The 20,109-nt window shown below is 36.5% G+C and overlaps 1 protein-coding gene across 1 annotated transcript; it reads right to left on the bottom strand.

Moving 5' to 3' along the window:
- Window positions 1-225: 225 nt before the first annotated feature.
- LOC121406627 lies at window positions 226-14,348 on the bottom strand. Its single transcript, XM_041597634.1, has 6 exons — window positions 14,264-14,348; window positions 12,488-12,627; window positions 10,128-10,506; window positions 4,695-4,939; window positions 3,056-3,184; window positions 226-417 (listed from the first exon to the last, which is right to left on the bottom strand). The coding sequence occupies exons 1-6, from the start codon at window positions 14,346-14,348 to the stop codon at window positions 226-228; spliced, it is 1,170 nt and encodes a 389-aa protein (XP_041453568.1).
- Window positions 14,349-20,109: the final 5,761 nt, after the last annotated feature.

Below are 20,109 nucleotides of genomic sequence, written 5' to 3'. Positions count from 1 at the left end.
CCCCACCCACTCTCTTCTTCTCTTTCCGTATATCTATTCTAAAATGGGCACTTTTCACAACATATGTCTTTATACTGACTAGAGTTAGGCGATACATGTAGAGCGATCAACCGATGCGATGAGAATGCCTACTGCAGTGATAAGTTAAGTCTTCCAATAGACATCGTTTATCAATTAAAGATTATAGATTAGAATTAGACATAAGGCTAACGAAGCAGTTGATACCTATGTCGTGGGTTGAAAGCTAGAGGATCTGCAGTGTGATGCAAACATTAATACGCATGGTAGCTCTCTCTGTCGTTGTCCATTCTGACCCACTCTCAGGTCCACAATAACTCTATCGGGTTTTTTGGTTAGGTCCAACTTGAAAGAAGCCATCCTATCTTTACCTCTCCATAAGTCGTCGTATTCGACAATCTATAAAATACAGATAGACACAACAGATAATATCTATTTTCGGTTTGGGATATGCCGATCATACAGCCATGACATCAAGAACTGCGAGAAGAAGTACTACATCTAATACAGTGCCGGCCGCGGGAAACGTCACAATGCCCCCTAGGGCAAACGCGGTAGGACATGAGTGCCCGCAGTTAGCGCCCGCGTCTATCCTAGGGTGTTTTCTCTAGGATGTTCGGCAGTGCATTCTTGGTCGAAAGAAGAAGTCTGATTTGACACATTCGTTCAAGACTGCATGTGATCTTTTTCTCATACCAAGCATAAGTTTTCGATCATTTATCGTGGATAAAATCTGTTATGAAAATTACATTACAAAGTTTTGGGCTGATAACTGGGATTTTAGGCTTTTCACCGAATGACTTATTGTGTTGGATTACACACCGGCACCAACATAAAAGTTTATTTCCTATGAATATTCTCCCCGTGGTGTCCGTTATTTCATTCACTGATATAATGAGTTTCTGACAAAGGAGCCGGTATTTGTCGATGTTGAACCTACATTCCGGAGGTCGTCCTAGAACTATTTACTTTATTCTTTCCCTGCATGGCCATCCTTTTTTATATACCCTGTAATGCCTTTCAGGCACGGATCTACGAGATGCAGATAAAAGGGAGAAGAAGAAAGCAAAAATGAAAGAAAAAGGCGAAAAGGGATGGATTGAAGACGAGAAGGAAAGAGATAAGAGAAATAGAGCACTGAGAGCCCGGACTGAGAGAAGGGGAAAGGGGAGAAAGAGAATATATGCTAATAGTTTTTGTTGTTCTGCTCTGAAGCGCATTGAGCATCTAATCAAGATGGAAAGTGCGCTTTACAAATCTCATGTATTATTTTTATCTTCCATATAATACTAAATTATGTATTGTACCAAGCTGTGGTTTACTTTATCACTGTATCACCGATACTACTCTGAGGAAGTACTTTGTGCTCTTATAATCATTTATGCAACCATACAGCAACCAGCTGTAGATCTCCGGGATCAGCGGAGGAAGAAGAAGACGAAGAAGGTTTGGTTTTGTGATTTGGTTTTATTATTTCCAATTCATATAAAAAAATGTATTCGAAGGAAAGTCTTGTTTTACTGAAATGAAATAATAGAAAAAATGTCTAGACCCTCAATGATATCCAACTAATCTATCAATATAAAACCGCAGTTCGTAAAAATGATAGGTTAATCTTTACTTCGACGATCATCATATAAGTGAATCAAGGATATTAATATTCGTTTTAAACCCATCTATAATTTTGTATTAAATTGCGCGTAATAAATGCATTGGAAAAGTAATCTTTTCTTTGATTATGTTAATTATTTTTATCTTCCCAATCCGAATATCTACCAATGTAACTAACACCGCAATCGAGAGCAGATAATGTAATCAGATGTTTTAGCAAAAAGACAAACTTGTTAAATCTGCAACATTGGGGTAAATTTATACTTGTTACAGAGTGGGGGTTTTAGAGATCCGATTTGAACCGAATTGAAAAGAATATCCTTATTCATTGTTGTTGACACATCAGATAATTAATACCCCCCCCATTTCTAAAAAACATCCTGTCATAAATTGGTAAGCGGATGTGATCAAAAGAGAGGGGTCGGTGTGGACGGGGAGCAAGTCTCTCACAGACTATTGACAATAACAAAAGAACCAAATAAAAAAAATCGATGAGCACAACCTGTTTTGCTAGTGTTCGCTTTTTGCGCGTCTACTTTTTATGATGTGAAAAAGAACAATTTTCCCCGATATACAAATGCATTAGCATGATTAGAGAAATGAATTAAGATGATTAAAGGCAAAGAAAATGAAGGTAGAAAGGAATGAGCCAAACTCTAGATTGGAAAATAAAAAAGGGACACTAAAAGGGTAAACAGAAATTAAAGAATGAAAGCAAGGATGAAAGAAAAGAAAACAAATAACATCTTAAATCAAAAATTCAACCTACAATAGATCCCGATCACGCTAGTTTAAAAACGTAATGGTCTATCACAAGATAATCGAAGTACATGCACATGTAAACATAATGCAATGTACGTATTATTCAAAACCCAACTTCACCCGACAAAGGAAATTATAATTGGTATGGTGTCGAAAATCTGTCTATCTGACGGTCAATTGGATCAGGCTCGCCCTAACCAATAACCCGTCTCTGTGGTCTAGTGGTTAAGGCACCGGCGTTCAAAGCAGGGGGCCGGGTTCGATTCCCGGCGGAGACATTTTTTCGGCGTCACCAATTTTTCCAAAGGGTAGATAGCTCTGGGGAACCTTGATTGAAGCTACGCCTACCATTGTTCTCTTCATCCATTTCTTTACACTATATATATATATATATATATATATATATATATATATAGATATATATATATATATCATTTGGAATAATTCAGAACTGACTCTTCAAGATACGTGAGATGTATTATTTGTTTTGTTTATTCTATGTAAATAATAATTAAAGAGCAAAAATAATCTAATGAAAAGTTTCTTTCTTATTTGTTCGGTATTCAATATCGTAACAATATTGTTGAACTTGAAAATCCAAAAACAAAATATTGAATATTTCATTTGGATGCAAACTTCGCCGAAGACTAATTTTCAAACTTACTGCCTCTCCAACACGATCGTAATCAAGGAAACAAGTCATTGTGACATCCTCTTCTGTCACATTGATTGGGATTTCTGTAGCAGGGTGAATACAAGCAAATCCTATGTTCTGTTCCTCCTGCACTACCATCTTTCAAAGGAAATAAATCGTTATGAATAGAATAGGTAAATATGTTTGTAACTTGATTAATTAATTTGGGGCGCTAATTTCAAATATTGTCGGCCCAAAGCGATTTGACCATCGGGTCGGTCGCCATTTCGAAATCCAATATGGCTGCCATTAAAAATCATTAAATGTCATTTTCCTAAATTATACATGACACATGACACAAAACTTTGGCGTATAGGGGTATTTTGAGGCACTGATTTCAAATATTACCGGCCCTCAGCAATTTGACCATTTGCTCAGCGGCAAGACGGTCGCCATGATATACTATTGCAATCATTTTTTGGAGTTTTATATGTATGACACTGCGGTATTGAAATTTGGCATTTAGGCTCAATTAATCAATCAATTAATATTGCCGGCTCCAAGCGATTTGACCATCGGGTCGGGTCGGCCATCATTTTGATTCATGATGGCCGCCGTGAAACATTGAAACTCATTTTTCTTAAATTTTACATATTATGTGGCACTGAAACTTGAAGTATATGGGTATCTGGGTGCCACGTACTTCTGTATGCCAAATTTTGGTGTCAGATATAATGTAAAATCCAAGAAAATTATTTTGATATATATGGTTTTTCATGGCAGCCATCTTGCCGTTGAACTAATGGTCACATCACTTGTGGTCGGCTTTTTTTGAAATCAGCACCCCAAAATAGATCTCTTTTTTCTAAAGTTCAGAGCACATATCTAAAATTCAAGAAAATGATTATTAATGATTTTTCATGGCAGCCATCTTGGATATCAAAATGGCGGCCGACACGATGGTCAAATCGCTTGGGGCCGGGGATTTTTTAAATCAGCGCCCTGAAATACCCCTGCATGCCAAATTTCACACTTTCTGCCAGATTCGAGAATATTTTCCGCATATCTTATGGACCACAAGCACTTGCGAACAAAAGATTACACGGCGTACCGTGAAACCCCCTACACTCTAATGTGTCTGTTTATAACAATTCTCTTTGAAATCTCTGAATCTATCTGATAAACAATTGAATCGAAATAGGGAACAACATGAAGAAGTTATTCACTGTTATCTATATATTGACCTGCACTTGCTATTATCTAAAAGCGACCTACTAAAAGTTCAACAGATTCTTCTTATAACACGTGCTTGCATTTTCTCTTCAAACGGTTGAGAATTTGGGAACTTTTTTATTAGCGTTCGTCAATTTTATGAGGAATCTTTAGGATCTATTATAAGCGTCTCTGGGTGGCTCTTAACCTTCTGCAGTGTTCTTTATATAACATAATCAAATACCCCATATTGTTATAGATGGTATGGAAGTACTATTATTACACGTGTATTCTTTATAATATCTGAAACCGGAATATGATTGCACTCAATTTCAACTGGAAAAGAAAAATATGAGATGCATTACAGTTGTAATAATTTTTTTCAATATGATTAACCAACATGCAACAAAATCATGTTTGAGCTATTTGAAATTTTGACGTTCTTTGGAACTGATACCTTTTTTTCCCCCGTAAGGTCGTCAAAGAGATGTACACGCACGATGACCGACATTCTCTCTTCTGGTAGTGGCTTTTCTGCAAATGGCAAGCAACACATTTGTTTCCCTCTGAAGAACAAATTCTTGATGAATTTGATGTAAATCCAGGAGAAGTGATCTATCTGCAGTCTTAGAACACCCCTCTCGATGATACAGTTTGGAAGTCCTGTATTTCTTAAAAGGATTCTCGCCTTTACTTCTGCATCTGATGCAATGTTAAAGTGACAAAATGATACCTTACATGTGTGTATAGAGCATGCAGCCTAAACTTAATAATCCTATACAAATCTTATATATCTATTTAATCATACCAGAATAGTTCGCGATAGCTTTGGCCGTGTTTATGTTTTCACTTTTGAGGCCAGAATCAGTGTTTCCAAACGTGATTAGTCCAAAACACGGATGCGTCCATGCTTACTTTCATTTAAACGCTGTTTCAAAACGCCGATCGTAAACTGACGAAAAAAGGTGCGTTTGTAAACGTCGTTTGACCATAATCAGGCTTTCTGGGGATGTATAAACAGAACCACGATCGTAAACGTGTTTAATGACGTCATTTGGTACATGCTTCCGGTGAGATGAAAATCCACGGGCAAATACAGTCGCATTGCCCCATGTTATCTCCACGTAACAACAACTCTCGAAAAAAAAAAACTTTCGAAAAAAAGGCGCGCCCGATTTGACTTCGCTTTCCTGCGAAGCCAACTGGAGATCGTGATTTCGCCTCGAATAGTTAAAGGTATTCTTTAACTTTGTGAGCAGCCGATTTAAAAAAATTCTCAAACCAAGATGAAACATGTGTACAAGTGCATGTATTAGAACTAATAAACCCTAAAAACAACCATTATTGAGAATGAAAAGGTAAAACTACAAGGCAAACCCCGATTTTGTAAATAGGCGTCTTATAGACTTCTAAATAGTACACATAAGTGTATGGGATGAAATTAACATGGTGTTTTTGGTCACTTTATATTTCAATTTTTGAAGCTCTTAATTATTTCCGAACGCAATTTTTTCTGGGCTGATTTTTGTAATATATCACAGACACAGGTGACAAGTGCGACCTTCCAGCTCAGATTTTTTAAAAGTCAAACCAATGTTAACCAATCACTTTAAGCATAAACAGCAATCCCAGAACCACGTTTATACGATCGGCGTTTTGAATCGGCGTTTGAAAACGCCGAATCTGTCCTCGCAATGGAAGCATAAACACACCCTAAGTCCGTAGAACTGGGATTTCGAATTCCGGTGACCCGCTTCGATTCCCACTCGGTGCACTAGTGTCCTTTGGGAACACATTAATCAATATTACTACGTCCCTCAGAGAGGAGCTTAGGCCGTCGGCCCTCTAATTCCTCCTCACAAGCATTCATGCTTTCTAAGCAATCATGTAAAAAAAATCGACCACCACTATCAATATACTTTTTCACCTGCGAGGTAAAACAAAAGTGTATATATATATATATATATATATATATATATATATATATATATATATATATATATATATACAGTGCGTATCAAAAAAAGTTTACACTTAGAAAAAAATCCTGTAAAATTATACAATTGTAATATCCTGAATATTTTTCCACATTTTAACATTGGTACAGCTCCATTTCAGCAAATGACGATATAACTGTCGAAAAATATTTCCGCTTGAGTGAGCACCACTTACTTATAAAAAGTTATTGAAAAATGATTTGCGCAGAACTTTTAAATGGTAATGCGAATAAAAGTAGACCTTAATAATGAAGAACACGTGGAATTTAGCTAGTAAAACTGATTTGAAGATCTTTTACCTGTTTAAATTTGTTTCCTTGCCCAAAACACTTCGAAGAGTGCATTGCGCCCCACCCTACTCCCCCACACATCGAGGCCATCGTGACGATATTTGCCTTACACTGAGCTGTGATTTACATGAAATGGCTTGGGCTTGATTTTCATTTTGTTAATCATTGTCAAGTTAGGGAAAAGTGTGGAGATACAAGTATTACATGAAAAATGAAATGTAAACCTACTTTAAATGATAAAAACTTAGTGAAAAATTGCTGGAGATGTCTGATATAAGCTTTTGTTCAGATTCAGTTATGTCATCAGATCCAGCTGGCACAAAAAGTGTAAAGGATGTGTTTACTAGTGTTGAAATTTACAGAATGCTTGAAAGTATCCGCTTTATTTAGACTGACTAAAAGTGCAAGGGAAATGTATGAGAAAGGTTTCGAAGGTTAAGTTTGATTTCGCCCTTTCCCCTTGACACAGTGTGAAACGAGCATTTCTGCGCAAACAGATTTCTGCGAGCTTTACAAAAATGGACAGTACTCACTCAGAGCTTTTACTTTCATTGGATAGATGAGACTCAAAGCCAAGATAACATGTGAAAAAGATACCCAAATGTTGTATATATTTTTATTCCCATGGCTTTTTCAAAGTGCAAACTTTTTTTTGATACGCACTGTATATATACTGTATATATATATATATATAGACGTAAATGACTCAATCATTGATGCAAGACGTAGCTTCAAGTATCTCTTTATTTCGGCTAGCTTTCGGCCAGAATTAGGGCCTTCATCAGGCCTATAATGCATTGAAACAAAGTGGAACAAAACCATACAAATAAAATCGTAATACCAACAAAGTAAATAATGGGTAATCAAGGGTACAGAACAGAATGATTACACTAGGATAACTAAATAGCAAAATAACAACAGAGGGGGTTGAGTACTGAACAGAAGGATTACAATAAGATAACAAAAAATAACAACAGAGGGGGTAATGGCTTAATCGAGACGGTGGAATGCAATAGAAATGATGGAGGACAAAGTATTTACCGGCATTGCGATTAACTGTGGATTCTGTTCATCTGAAGTAGTAGTAGATAATCATAATAAAAATTAGCATTTATATAGCACTTTATCAATCTACGACTGTTCAAAGCGCTTCACAATTATGATTACCCGGTCACTGGATTCATAGCATTCCAAGCAGCCTGTTAGGCGCAAACTTGCTAAACCAACCACAATGACGGTTGTTTCCTACCGGTACCCAATTAGCACCTGGGTGAGAGTGGCAAAGTGTAGATTGACGCCTTGCCAAAGGGCGCTAGGCCATGGTGGGATTCGAACACACGACCCTCTGATTACAAGGCGAGAGTCAGAACCGCTACACCACGGCGCTTCCATCTTGTGTAGGTAATACTGTGAAAAGGAGGATAATGTTTCAAGTAAAATGACAATTCGTTTCAATATTATACTATATCTGTGTTTGAGTACATTATCAGTTTTCGGGATTATATTGATCCGTTAATATAGTATACAAGTAACTGTTGATACAAGTAATATTTGAGAGATTGACATAAAAAGGTACATTGTATTGCACATGAAGATATATACGTAGGATTAATATGGATGTTTGAGCGGTAAGCAACATGATAAACATAAAGAACAAAATAAACATACGGCAATAAGGAGCAAAGAAATCGTAATAATCAATCAAATATAGTCAAGTGATCGGGATACTAAGCATATACTGAACTGTATGGGGGTAAAAAGACGTAGCTATAAAACTATATAAAGTGGCTTGTTGGGGCGGGTGAGACTGTAAATTAAACAAAGAAATGAGTCGAAAAGGTATGTACAGGGTTCAATAATTGTCAAAGATATTTATGCATATATATGTATATATTCAAAATGTATATATAATTATTACACAGGATCAGATGATTAAATAAGTGGTTACCTATCATTCCAGTGTCTCGGAGTGTGTCGGCTAGGTGTGCAGGTATGATGTAAAGTGAAGTGAAGTGCATGTGTGTGCGTGTGTGGGGGGCATGTAATGGGTCAATGGTTCTAATTATCAACATTGATTCCGTTTGGGGCGAGGGTGCGTAGAGTGGTGATCCAGTATGATTCTCGGTGCAAGATGATTGAACGGTATTTATTGTCTATGTGTTCTATGGCCATGATTGAAACATCGTTTATAGAGTGATCAGGGAGGTTAAAGTGGAGGACATAGGGGATGATTTTAGTGTTGTGATTGGTGGTGGGGTTGTAGTTGCGGATTTCTGATCTGGTGTTGCTAAATCTGGTATAGAGTGTGTTTTCTGTTTTGCCAACGTATTGTTTATGACATTTTTTGCATGTGATGAGGTAGATGATCCATTCAGATCTGCAATTGAGTTGAGAATTGATGGTATGTTTGGCCGTATGTGTGCTTTTTCTTTCTGTGTTCACAGATACCAAGTCGAGATTCATTTTCAGCCAGAAGAATTCTTTGTAGGTCAAAAGAAAATTTACAACATACGTTTTTGTCTCACCTGCATAGCAGAGTGAGACTATAGGAGCCGCTTTTCCGACGGCGGCGGCGTCAACATCAAATCTTAACCTAAGGTTAAGTTTTTGAAATGACATCATAACTTAGAAAGTGTATTGACCTAGTTAATGAAACTTGGCCATAAGGTTGATGAAGTATTACTAAACATCCTCTTAGAGTTTCGTGTCACATGACTAAGGTCAAAGGTCATTTAGGGTCAATGAACTTTGGCCGAATGGGGGTATTTGTTGAATTACCATCATAACTTTGAAAGTATGTTGGTCTAGTTCATAAAACTTGGACATAAGAGTAATCAAGTATCACTGAACATCCTGTGCGCATTTTAGGTCACATGACCAAGGTCAAAGGTCAATGAACTTTGGCCATAATGGGGCTATCTGTTGAATTACCATCATAACTTTACAAGTTTATTGATCTGACTTTTGAAACTTGGACATAAGAGTAATCAAGTATCACTGAATATCCTGTGTAAGTTTCAGGTACATGATCAAGGTCAAAGGTCATGTGAGGTCAATGAACTTTGGCCACATTTGGGGTATTTGTTGAATTACCATCCTATTTCTGTAAGTGTATTGGGCTAATTCATAAAACGTGTAAATAAGAGTAACCAAGTATCACTGAACATCTTGTGCGAGTTATAGTAGTTTTCAAAGTCAGCACTGCTCCTACATGTATGTTGAATCGCGTGATGCAGGTGAGACGACCATAGGCATTCCACTTGTTTTTATTATATATTTCATTGGTCTCTGTCACAAAAACTTTGTTAGAAATATGGTAAATCTTACATCTTCATTATTAGACTTATTTCTTCCCAACCACATTTTATAATACGTTCACGTGATTAAAACCATTTCTATAGGTAGGTATTTATTCAATTTGCAATTTTTTCGTTTGTTGGTTTTATTGAAATGTGTAAAATAAACTTTGAACGTTGAACTTTAAATCATCTTTTTTTCAAAACTATGGGAAAAAACATACATCTTGTTTTATTACACCGAACCTTACATATCTTATCGCGTGTCTTGGCAAAAGGCGATTATGTAATATTTAGCCCAACTTACCCGGTGTATATTCTCCCTCTCCTGTGTAAAGGACTGCCTCTAATCTGGAGTACAGTGTTGCAACAGCGCAATGAGGTATTGTGTAAGTCACCGGTGACCTCAGTACTAAGTCATCAGGAGCTAAGCACTGTACACCAAAGCAGGCTGACATCTCTTCTTTGGTGTTCCCAAGATTTGGAGTATCGGTCAGGACACGAAGAGAGATTTCCTGTGGCTCTTTGCTGACGATTGCACCAGGAGGTATCTCAAGTTCAATCCCAAATGATTCTAGCTGAAGTTTGCCCCCATCAGCTCCAACTGTTTTGCAGCATTCCTTCTTGATTGGTTCAATATTTCCTTCATCGGGTACTGAAATTATCAACAGTATTTTATTGCAAAACTTTTACTTCAAATCATTGTCGCTTAACACTGCCATGATTGAGGGACATTCTGAAATATCGATTGTAAATAATAAGAGGAATATAGTATTTGAAAAATATTTTTTTCTAACTTTGGCAGTTTTTTTAAACATCTATTTCCTCATTGGTTCAATGTGTTTTTTTTTATCAAATCATATAAAAAAGCTCTAGTTGAGTAACATGCTAGCACTGGCGTAAATCCGGGGGGGGGGGGGTATATCCCCCCACTTTTCGAGGAGGGGGGAGTGGCCTGTACTAACATCCCCCCACTTTTTACGGAAAAAAAATCACAAGAGATAAATGTTTTGTTGGTGAAAATTCTTCCTAAAATACTGCTTAACAAATAAAACAATATCATTGGATCATAAAATGCAAATAAAGAGCCAGTTCACCATTTGCAAACGAAATACTTTTGTCCTTATTAAAACATTGAAGAGAAACCCCCGTTTCTTCCAATTCATCAATGTTGGGGTTTTGGGGGAAGGGATTAAGATGGAATGTCAAAACATTTTTAATGTAATCTATAATAAAACCATTAAACCATCATGGGGTTAAAAAGATATCAATATTGGAGGGGTATTTGCCATATGGACATACAGCTGCGTAACTACCAGGAGGGCATGGGGGCACATGCCCCCCCCATCGGCTGACCACCGTCCCCCCCCAAAAAAAAAAAACGGGGAAGAGGAGAAATGAGGGAGAAAGGAAGAGAACCGTAGTGGGAAAGAAGAAAATATAATTCATTATAATGTTATATTATAATTATTTACGTTACATTACATACGAAACATTTTTATCATAACTTTATGAAACATAATTTGCACAGGGCCTAGTCTTTATTGTTCTTGGTGCTCGCATTGTCTGTTTAACAAGATATATAATCCTGTTGTACTAAAACATCATGTTTTCAAGTCAATATAAACCAAATATATTTTCTAGCACTTGAGTTATCATTTATTGACATATGCTTCTTTTACATGACTCAAAAAGTGATTGCCCCATGTTAAGGTCTCCGTATATAAACATTTCCTGTCCGTGATTACGTTCGCATTAGTGGATTGGTGAGATATGTCTGCTCTTCGTGAATTCCTAAAATCAGTCCTTAAAATGTCCCTTCTTCTGATCTGAATATGAAAAATTTTCAGCTCGCGCTTCGCGCTCGCATCATTTGGTTAATGAAATACCTATCGTCCTAGTTAATTGCTACAAAGAAACCTTAGAATGCCCCACTTCAGGTCTCAATTAACTAAATTTTCAGCTCGTGCTTCGCGCTCGCAATGGTGAGATGCGTATAATAATCATGATTGCAATGACTACAAAGAGTGTTTCATGTGTTCAGATGTAATTCTAATAAAATCAGCAAGCGCTTGGCACTCACATTAGATGACTATGGTGAGATATGCATACTCTTAATGGATTCCTAAAATATACATGTATTTCTTAAAATCTCGCTGTTTGTGGTCAATATATACGAAAATTTCAGCTCGCGCTTCGTGCTCGCATTGTTTAGCAAGACAGGTACCTATCATGATTACATGAATTTGATTATAATGTCCCTTTTGAGGTGTGAATATAAAAAAAATCAGCTCGCGCTTCGCGCGCTCACTCAATGATTAAAAAAAAATGCTGGTGCACCCACAATGCCGTGACACACGGAACGCCATTGTGGACATATCAATGACAATTCCTTGCATATCTAAAAACATGATTGCAAAAAATGCCAAAATATGTCAGTCATCCCCCACCCATCAACACGGATTTACGCCAGTGCATGCTAGTATTACAAGGAAAAACTTCACAATTATCTACTATCTTCCCTCATTATCTTTCGTGCTGTAAACATTACAAAATTATGTTTGTCCGGAAATCCTCAATAACATGCATACTAGTAAGCATGTTTCAATACCAAACAAATCCTTGTTGTATACCACAAGAAAATTATTTCCTGATTACTACTCCTACAGGACCTGATTCATTTGACAGTCTTCCTTTATTGATGTCCATTTCCTCTCCTTTGTCTTGCCATGAGATTTCTTCTCCACTTTCAGGGTTCTGTGAGACTGTATCTTCATGAAATTCGACTTTTCCCTCAACAAGTTCATCTGTGTATAAAAACGGTTAGTTTACATGAACACCAATTTCCTTACAACTAGTTACATATATTGATAATGATTTTCGTTTATTTCTGATATTCGTTAAGTGCGCGTGATATTTATTAATCATTATATCTACATGTCTTTCAACTATTTTTTCTTAAACAAGTGCACACCTAGTTTCAAAAATGCATAAAGCATTTCCATTTATTTGAATGCATGATAAAAGAGCATATGTATCAAACCCCGGACTTTCCATGTATAACCAGGCGCCTCAGACCACTTGGCCATGTCACCTCCACACAATAATGAATCATCTATTTAAACAAGGGAAGATATCAACGAAACATCGGAATCATGGTACTTATGAGCAAATATCAGAAAGTGCACGGGAGATAGTTTAGATTAAATATGCGCAATTTGCATGAGGAAATTTTTGCAAAACGTGGAGCGTTGTGGCCCAGTGGATTAGTCTCCGGACTTTGAAACAGAGGGTCATGGGTTCGAATCCCAACCATGGCGTAATTTCCTTCAGCAGGAAATTGATCCACAATGTGCTGCACTCAACTCAGGTGAGGTAAATGGGTACCTGGCAGGAATTTATTCCTTGAAACGCAGCGCGCGTAACAACTGCACTGCTAAAGCCATGTCAATTATGCTGCATATACTGCAGAGCGTTTAGAGACTTCTGACAAAGTAAGTGTTAAGCGCTACATAAGCAAGTATAGTTATTATAAAAGAAATCCATGCAGCCCTGCAGAAGAAAATTGCCAATTACCCCCATATGCCTATTGTAAGATTTAACTCTTTTCTATACATAACATAAAGCATTTTAAATATTAATGATTTCCATAAAGGTAAATTTGAATAAATCACTATTTATCTGGTAATCATGGCACTATGGCAGATGTCTTGAGTGATTGAGAGGAGGCTTTGTTCAACTTGGAAGGTATCCCTGCACCCTCCTGGGATTCTACAAATGATTCCTGACTCGTCTGATTTTGACATTAGGATACAACTCCGAAAACTTGTTCCTGTCAGATTCGGAAAGTGGGTTTTCTGAACCAACGAACCTGATTTCCCGCAGTGTACCAAGTTCCTTCGGGCTTTGCGGGGACTTACTTTCAGACTGACCGAAATTAATCTTGCAACTGACAATCGCAAGTACATTAACCTCTTTAAGGTCACTAGTTGTAAGATCAATTATGATGCACCTTTAATTTGCAACGAAGAATCTGAAGATGTTCTGGACCATTCAACACTCTTCATTACTACATCTTCTAGCTGTACACTTTCTACTTCGACAAACTTGAAACTACGACTCATCCTACGACTTACGTGTAGTAATTTTGTTGTGAATTGAAGTGTATAGTGCTCGTCAGGCCAACGAGATTCAAGATGGATATCAGTCAGATGAGGTAATGTACATTCTTTAACGTCTTTTTTTGACTTGTCCCATTGGAGAGTTTTAGGGCTTTTGATGAAGAGTGATTCCATGTTTTGACAGGCAGAAGAAAGGAAGAGGAAGATGGCCTCCAGAGTGACGAAGTCTCTTGAGTATCCGTTCCACAAGTCTATTTTTACCGGTCTCCAGGAAGACATTGTGGGTCGGAATGGTATTTTCGAGTGTGTGTAAAATCCTTACTGTCACAAGTTATCTCAAGACTCTTTGCATTTGGAAAACAACCACTGAGAATCGATAAGAGTGGTGCATTCGGGGATTCGGACATGCTGTCGCTAATGCAAACGGTGAGGACTGATCTCATTGGAATGAAAGGTCTGGTGTCATGTGCAGGAATAAACAGATCCATCATACGACAGTCAATGGTAATATGTTGCAATGCTTGGCACAATGGAACCAGTGCAGAGATAAATTCTTTGAATTCAAGTGGTAATCTGTGTTCAAATTCTAAACAAGTTTCATAGCCACCGATAGTCCAAGACATAGACCCAGTTTCTTCCTCTCCATATCTTATAATAGAGAACTCGGCTGACAAGAAATTCATAACATAGTATTTATCAGGAACACTCATTTGAGCTAGGATTTAATGAAGAAGTAATTAATAATTTCACTAATGCGTTAGTTTATGGTATTGATATCAACCCAAAGACGGATAGACAGGGTACTATATATAATACACTGAAACGTGTTACTAAGTTAATATGTAACAACCCTGCGACACAATTAGATTTAATTTTTATTCCAGCCGTGTGTTTTATTAAGCCGTTCGCGTGAATTATGTATCTATTTACGCAGGCATGGATCATGTTCTTGTTGGGCTAAATCATCTACAAAGGGACATCATTTAGCAAACGACCCCTTATTCATTTCTCTTGAAAGAATCTCTTATTTTATCTTTGTTATATTTTAGACCGGCATGGTCAAAATACAGTCACTGTACAGTGCGTATCAAAAAAAAGTTTACACTTTGAAAAAGCCCTGGGAATTAAAAAATATACAACATGTGGTTAATTTTTTCACATATAATCTTGGGTTTGGGTCTCATCTATCCAATGAAAGTAAAAGTTTGACAGAATGTCACATTTGAGTGAGCACTGTCCATTTTTGTAAAGCTCGCAGAAATCTGTTTGCGCAGAAATGCTTGTTTTCACGCTGTGTCAAGCTTAGGTGAAAGGGCGAATCAAACTTACCCTGCAAAACATTTTTCATACATTTCCCTTGCACTTTAAGTTAATTGAAATAAAAGGGATACATTCAAGCATTTTGTAACTATTTTGCCACCCAAATTGAAATTTCAACACTTAGTAAGCACAAACTTTACCCTTTTGTGCCAGCTGGATCTGAGGACGTAATTGAATCTGAACAAAAATTTATATCAGACATCTCCAGCATTTTTTCACTAAGTTTTTATCATTTAAAGTGGATTTATATTTTGTTTTTCATTAAATACTTGTTTCTCCACACTTTTCCCAAGCTTGACAATGATTAACGTAATAAAAATCAAGCTAAACCATTTCGTGTAAATCACAGCTCAGAGTAAAGCAAATATCGTCACGATGGCATCGGTGTGTCGGGGAGTGAGGTGGGGCGCAATGCACTCTTCGAAGTGTTTTGGGCAAGGAAACGGGTTAAAAAAGGTAGAAGATATCTTGAAATAAATTTACTAGCTAAATTCCATGTGTTTTTCGTGGTTAAGGACTACTTTTATTCAAATAACTATTTTAAAGTTCTGCGCAAATCATTTTTCACTAACTTTTTAAAAGTAAGTGGTGCTCACTCAAGCGGAAATATTTTTCGACAGTTATATCGTCATTTGCTTAAATGGACCGGTACCAATGTTAAAATGTGGAAAAATCTTCACGATATTACAAATATATAATTTTACATGATTTTTTCAAAGTGTAAACTTTTTTTTGATACGCACTGTAGAATGTTCCACTAAAATAGTGGAATGGTATATTCATTTGCATTTTCCTCAGGGTTTCAGTTCAATACACGGCTAAAATAGTAATCCATGGGAGAATTTTCATTTTTGAGGCTTATGTATATTTTAACCACATGACCTTCTGTGATGATCATACATACATGTAAGAAAAGAAAATCCATTAATAGGACAACTCTTTTTTATAATCTTTCCCCTCCACAGGGATTTTAATGGCAATAAAAAATCAATAGATACAGAGTACAACCGTGCATGTTGAAACAGCGCAATGAGGTATTGTGTGAGTCACCGGTAACCTAGCGACTAAGTCACCAGGGGCCCGTTTCTCTACAACTGGACAAGTAAGTCATATCTTTATCCACCAACCACGGAGTTTGTTCCAATCTTACTAAACCTGTTTCACGAAAGGCTTCCTAACTAGAATACCTTGATATCGATATTATCGGTAAAAAAGAGCCGACGGGACGTAGCCTTAGTCACAAAATAGCATAATTTTCAAAAAGGTACATGTAAATTTTGACAAAATTGCAAATATTGTGATGAATTGGGAAATATATCTTTTCAAAATAATGGCACAGGTTACTTATGCATTATACATACTTAGACAATGAAGACTGGAGCATTCAATTGCAGAAAAAATGGAATTATGAATAATTTATTTCATGACTAAAAAATCACGTGTGGACGTTGAGATGGGTACCCCCGGGATATCCAATTCTAATAGTTTACGAAAGTAAACCATAACGGTGTTCTTTGTAAAATTATGATAATTATACGGTCTTTAACGATTCCAAACATCATCGAAGTATAGTTTAACACACAAAAAATAATTTTTTTGATACCGAAACTTACGATCTGACAAATTCTATGCATAAATTATCAAAATGTTATAATAGGGGTCTAAAAACGACAAATACGAGCCCAGTTATGGATGGCCTGACGGGTAGAATCTTCATCGATTAAATTATTTTGCTATTTCAAAATGAATGGTTTTGTGACGTTTTACCGACAGCTTTTATAGTTTCTTTTTATTACAATGATCATTGAATGCATTATCCCACTTGTTTTGTAATGTAATTTCAACCTCTGTGATTGATTACGTAAGACTATAATTTTCAAATGTCCAGACACTTTTGCATGTCATAGTCTCCCCACCTAATTTTTAAAACCTTTCTACCATTGGACTTTGCCTGACATATTGTTATGATCATTATGCCAAGCACGAAGGTTGAAGGTATCATTCTTTTCGGTTTCATTCAGTTGAAGATTATGTTACGATACTGTAACAAATAACAATAAAATAATTTGAAATTGAATTTCCTTTTCTTTTATTACAGGAAATATAACACTAAAAAAAACTAAGAAAAGAAATCATGCTTGCACCACATTGATATTATTATCAATATAAAGCATAGACATTCGTCTTCACGACTGAATAAAAATTATGAAATTTAATTACGTAGTAAGTTCAGGAACCACAAAAACACGGCAATATCCATTGCAAAATTATTGGAATTGCAGTTGGATTGCCGAAGCATTGCGAGGCAACAGCAGCGAACGCACTTTGTTTATATATCATTATGAACCCGGCTGAGATAGAGACACGGGTCTATGGACAACTCTGTACGCACGTAGGTTTTGTATGAGTGCGGGGATCCTGGTTCGAAACTCGTTGATTTTTTTTGGTTCGGGATTTTTTTTAAAAATTATATTCCTTCCACGTTCCTACAAGCTCTTTTTTCTCTTTTTATTTCCTGTATCTATTAAATCTTACTTCTTAATTGCTGCTTTTGATTTTCAAGCTCTTATTATTTGGGCAGCGACTCACTCACTGACTGGAGTGGAGCAACACAATGACGACTGCAGTGGACAAAATCGGTCTTTACAGTCCACAGTTGAATAAAAACGGGCAAAGGAACACAGTTCTTATTCACGTTAGGTCTGAAGTCGTCGAAAACAGAAATTGAATATCACATTACATGAAGAAAACGGTAAATTCGGAAGATATTGAACAGGTCAATAAGGTGATTCAGTGCATGATGCACAGAGAGATGATGAGCTCGTCGATTGTGTGACGTCATTATTCTCGACCGTTTTCGGCTGCGTGATTGTCGGTCTGGGGGCTGAGAAGGGTGTCTAATAATTTCATTTCTTGCATTTCCACGACATCTATAAGACTTTTTAGTGACATATTTGTGTATAAAAAGACAATACCTTTCCATCCATATATAATTTGTCTATAATCATCACTTTTGTGAATTTTCTTCGTGTGTATACTTTAAAGAGTATAAAATTATAAAGTTCATGTCATTAGAAGAACAAAGTAGTGTAAAAAGTTTATTGACCTTTGACCTTTATCAAATTCAACTCACATTCGAACTTGACCTGCACCTTCAAGAGATGGACCTCTCGTATGAATTTGACAATCCTACATCGAAGATAAAAAAAAGTTATTATGTGTACAGCACAGTGCCAGTTATGGAAAGTTCATTGACCTTTGACCTTATTCAAATTCGACTCATATTCGAACTTGACCTGTGCCTTCAGGAGATGGACCTCTGGTATGAATTTGGTGATCCCAATCCTACCTCGAAGCTATAGAAATTTATTGGGTGTACAACACAATTGTTGACTACGACTCAGACGCCGGAATTAGTGATACCTATGTCTCGCTCCGCTACGACGGCGAGACAAAAACATTTTTTGTAGAGTTAAAGGGCTATTTTACTTAAATTTACACATTTTTAGACCCATTTTTCAGCCAAAAATTAGGTTTTATCGTCTAGTGGTTCTTTGATATTGGACGATTCGAGTTCCACAATAGCAAGTAGTTTCATATATTTTATTCCTCTACTTTGGTTTCTACGGATATTTTCGAAATATATCTTATTTAAAAAAATGTTATTTATCAATAGGGGCCATACAGTATTCAATGTATTGTACATACTGCACTGCATACATGCATATGTATGTCCATGCAACTAAAACTATACATGCTATAGTGTCATAGAAATAACCTCTTGAATGGCATGTTTCAGAAATTGAAGATACTGTATGTTTTGTTTCAGAAATTGAAGACTTTTTTTTTCAAACATGCTCATTCAGGGGCTTAGAGGAAAAAATATCATTAACAATGGACTATAGTCAACCGCACAGTATGGCATTAACACTGGCTATTCTGCTATTTGTAACTTGCATAGAATCCTTGATTCTGATTGGCTGTTGATCAGCGTTACCATGGTAGTTAACTGATAACATGAACATAGGTTTAAACACAACCAGGTAAAACCATGTATGGCTAATAATGTAATGTGCGTATATGTACATGATGTTTACACTGTATGTGCAATTTACATATTTCCATCATATATATCATGTATCATGCATTTCCATCATGTGTATCAGCCAACAAGCAATCAATTTCACAAGTCACAATGCAAGTCTAAACCTCAGGAGCGCACTTCTACATGTATGACACTATAATCTATATACAGGACTTATTTTACATGTATGTCATGGTGGTCAATGCATGGATGCAGTGTAGTATGGACAGTATATTGTATACCAAACAGCCCCTATGGACAAATGACATTTTCCTTTATATTTCACAAATATCCGCCAACCCCAATTCAAAGATATAAAAGCTCTATATCTATATGAAGCTGCTTACTACTGCTCAACTGGTAACGTCTAAAATCCAAGAACCATGAGACAATGAAACTATTTTTTTTGGTGAAAAAAAGTGTCTAAAAATTAGTAAATTTAAGTAAAATCGCCTTATAACTACAAATAATGGTTTGAAAGTACTTAATTTAGGAAAAAAACAAATTGCCTGCCCCCCCAAAAAACACATATGAATAGACACCAAAACCAGAGAAAAAGACCACCAAATAAAGAAGTTGTGGCCAAAACTGTAATTTTGGGGGGTTTTGGCGGCCATTTTGGATTTTGGCCCGGCAAACTTTTTTCTCGGACCCGAGACAAAAAATATGATCATTTCATGTTGAGGTAAGGTAAAAGGAATACTAAACAACCGTTGGCACAGTAAAACACAAATTCACCCATTTATAGCCCACTCCTATTTATA

This window comes from Lytechinus variegatus, chromosome 1 (genome assembly GCF_018143015.1).
Source record: "Lytechinus variegatus isolate NC3 chromosome 1, Lvar_3.0, whole genome shotgun sequence".
In the NCBI taxonomy this organism is placed as follows: Eukaryota; Metazoa; Echinodermata; class Echinoidea; order Temnopleuroida; family Toxopneustidae; genus Lytechinus; species Lytechinus variegatus.
This window is presented reverse-complemented; position numbering and strand designations above follow the sequence as displayed.

Excerpts from the sequence above, each read along its gene's own strand:
- LOC121406627 (XM_041597634.1), bottom strand. The coding sequence starts at position 14,348 with ATGTCCGAATCCCCGAATGCACCACTCTTATCGATTCTCAGTGGTTGT. Across the intron at positions 10,507-12,487 it reads TGTCAAATGAATCAGGTCCT|TTTTGCAATAAAATACTGTT; the intron begins GTAGGAGTAGTA and ends TTGAAGTAAAAG. Across the intron at positions 4,940-10,127 it reads AGAGGGAGAATATACACCGG|ATGCAGAAGTAAAGGCGAGA; the intron begins GTAAGTTGGGCT and ends ACATTGCATCAG.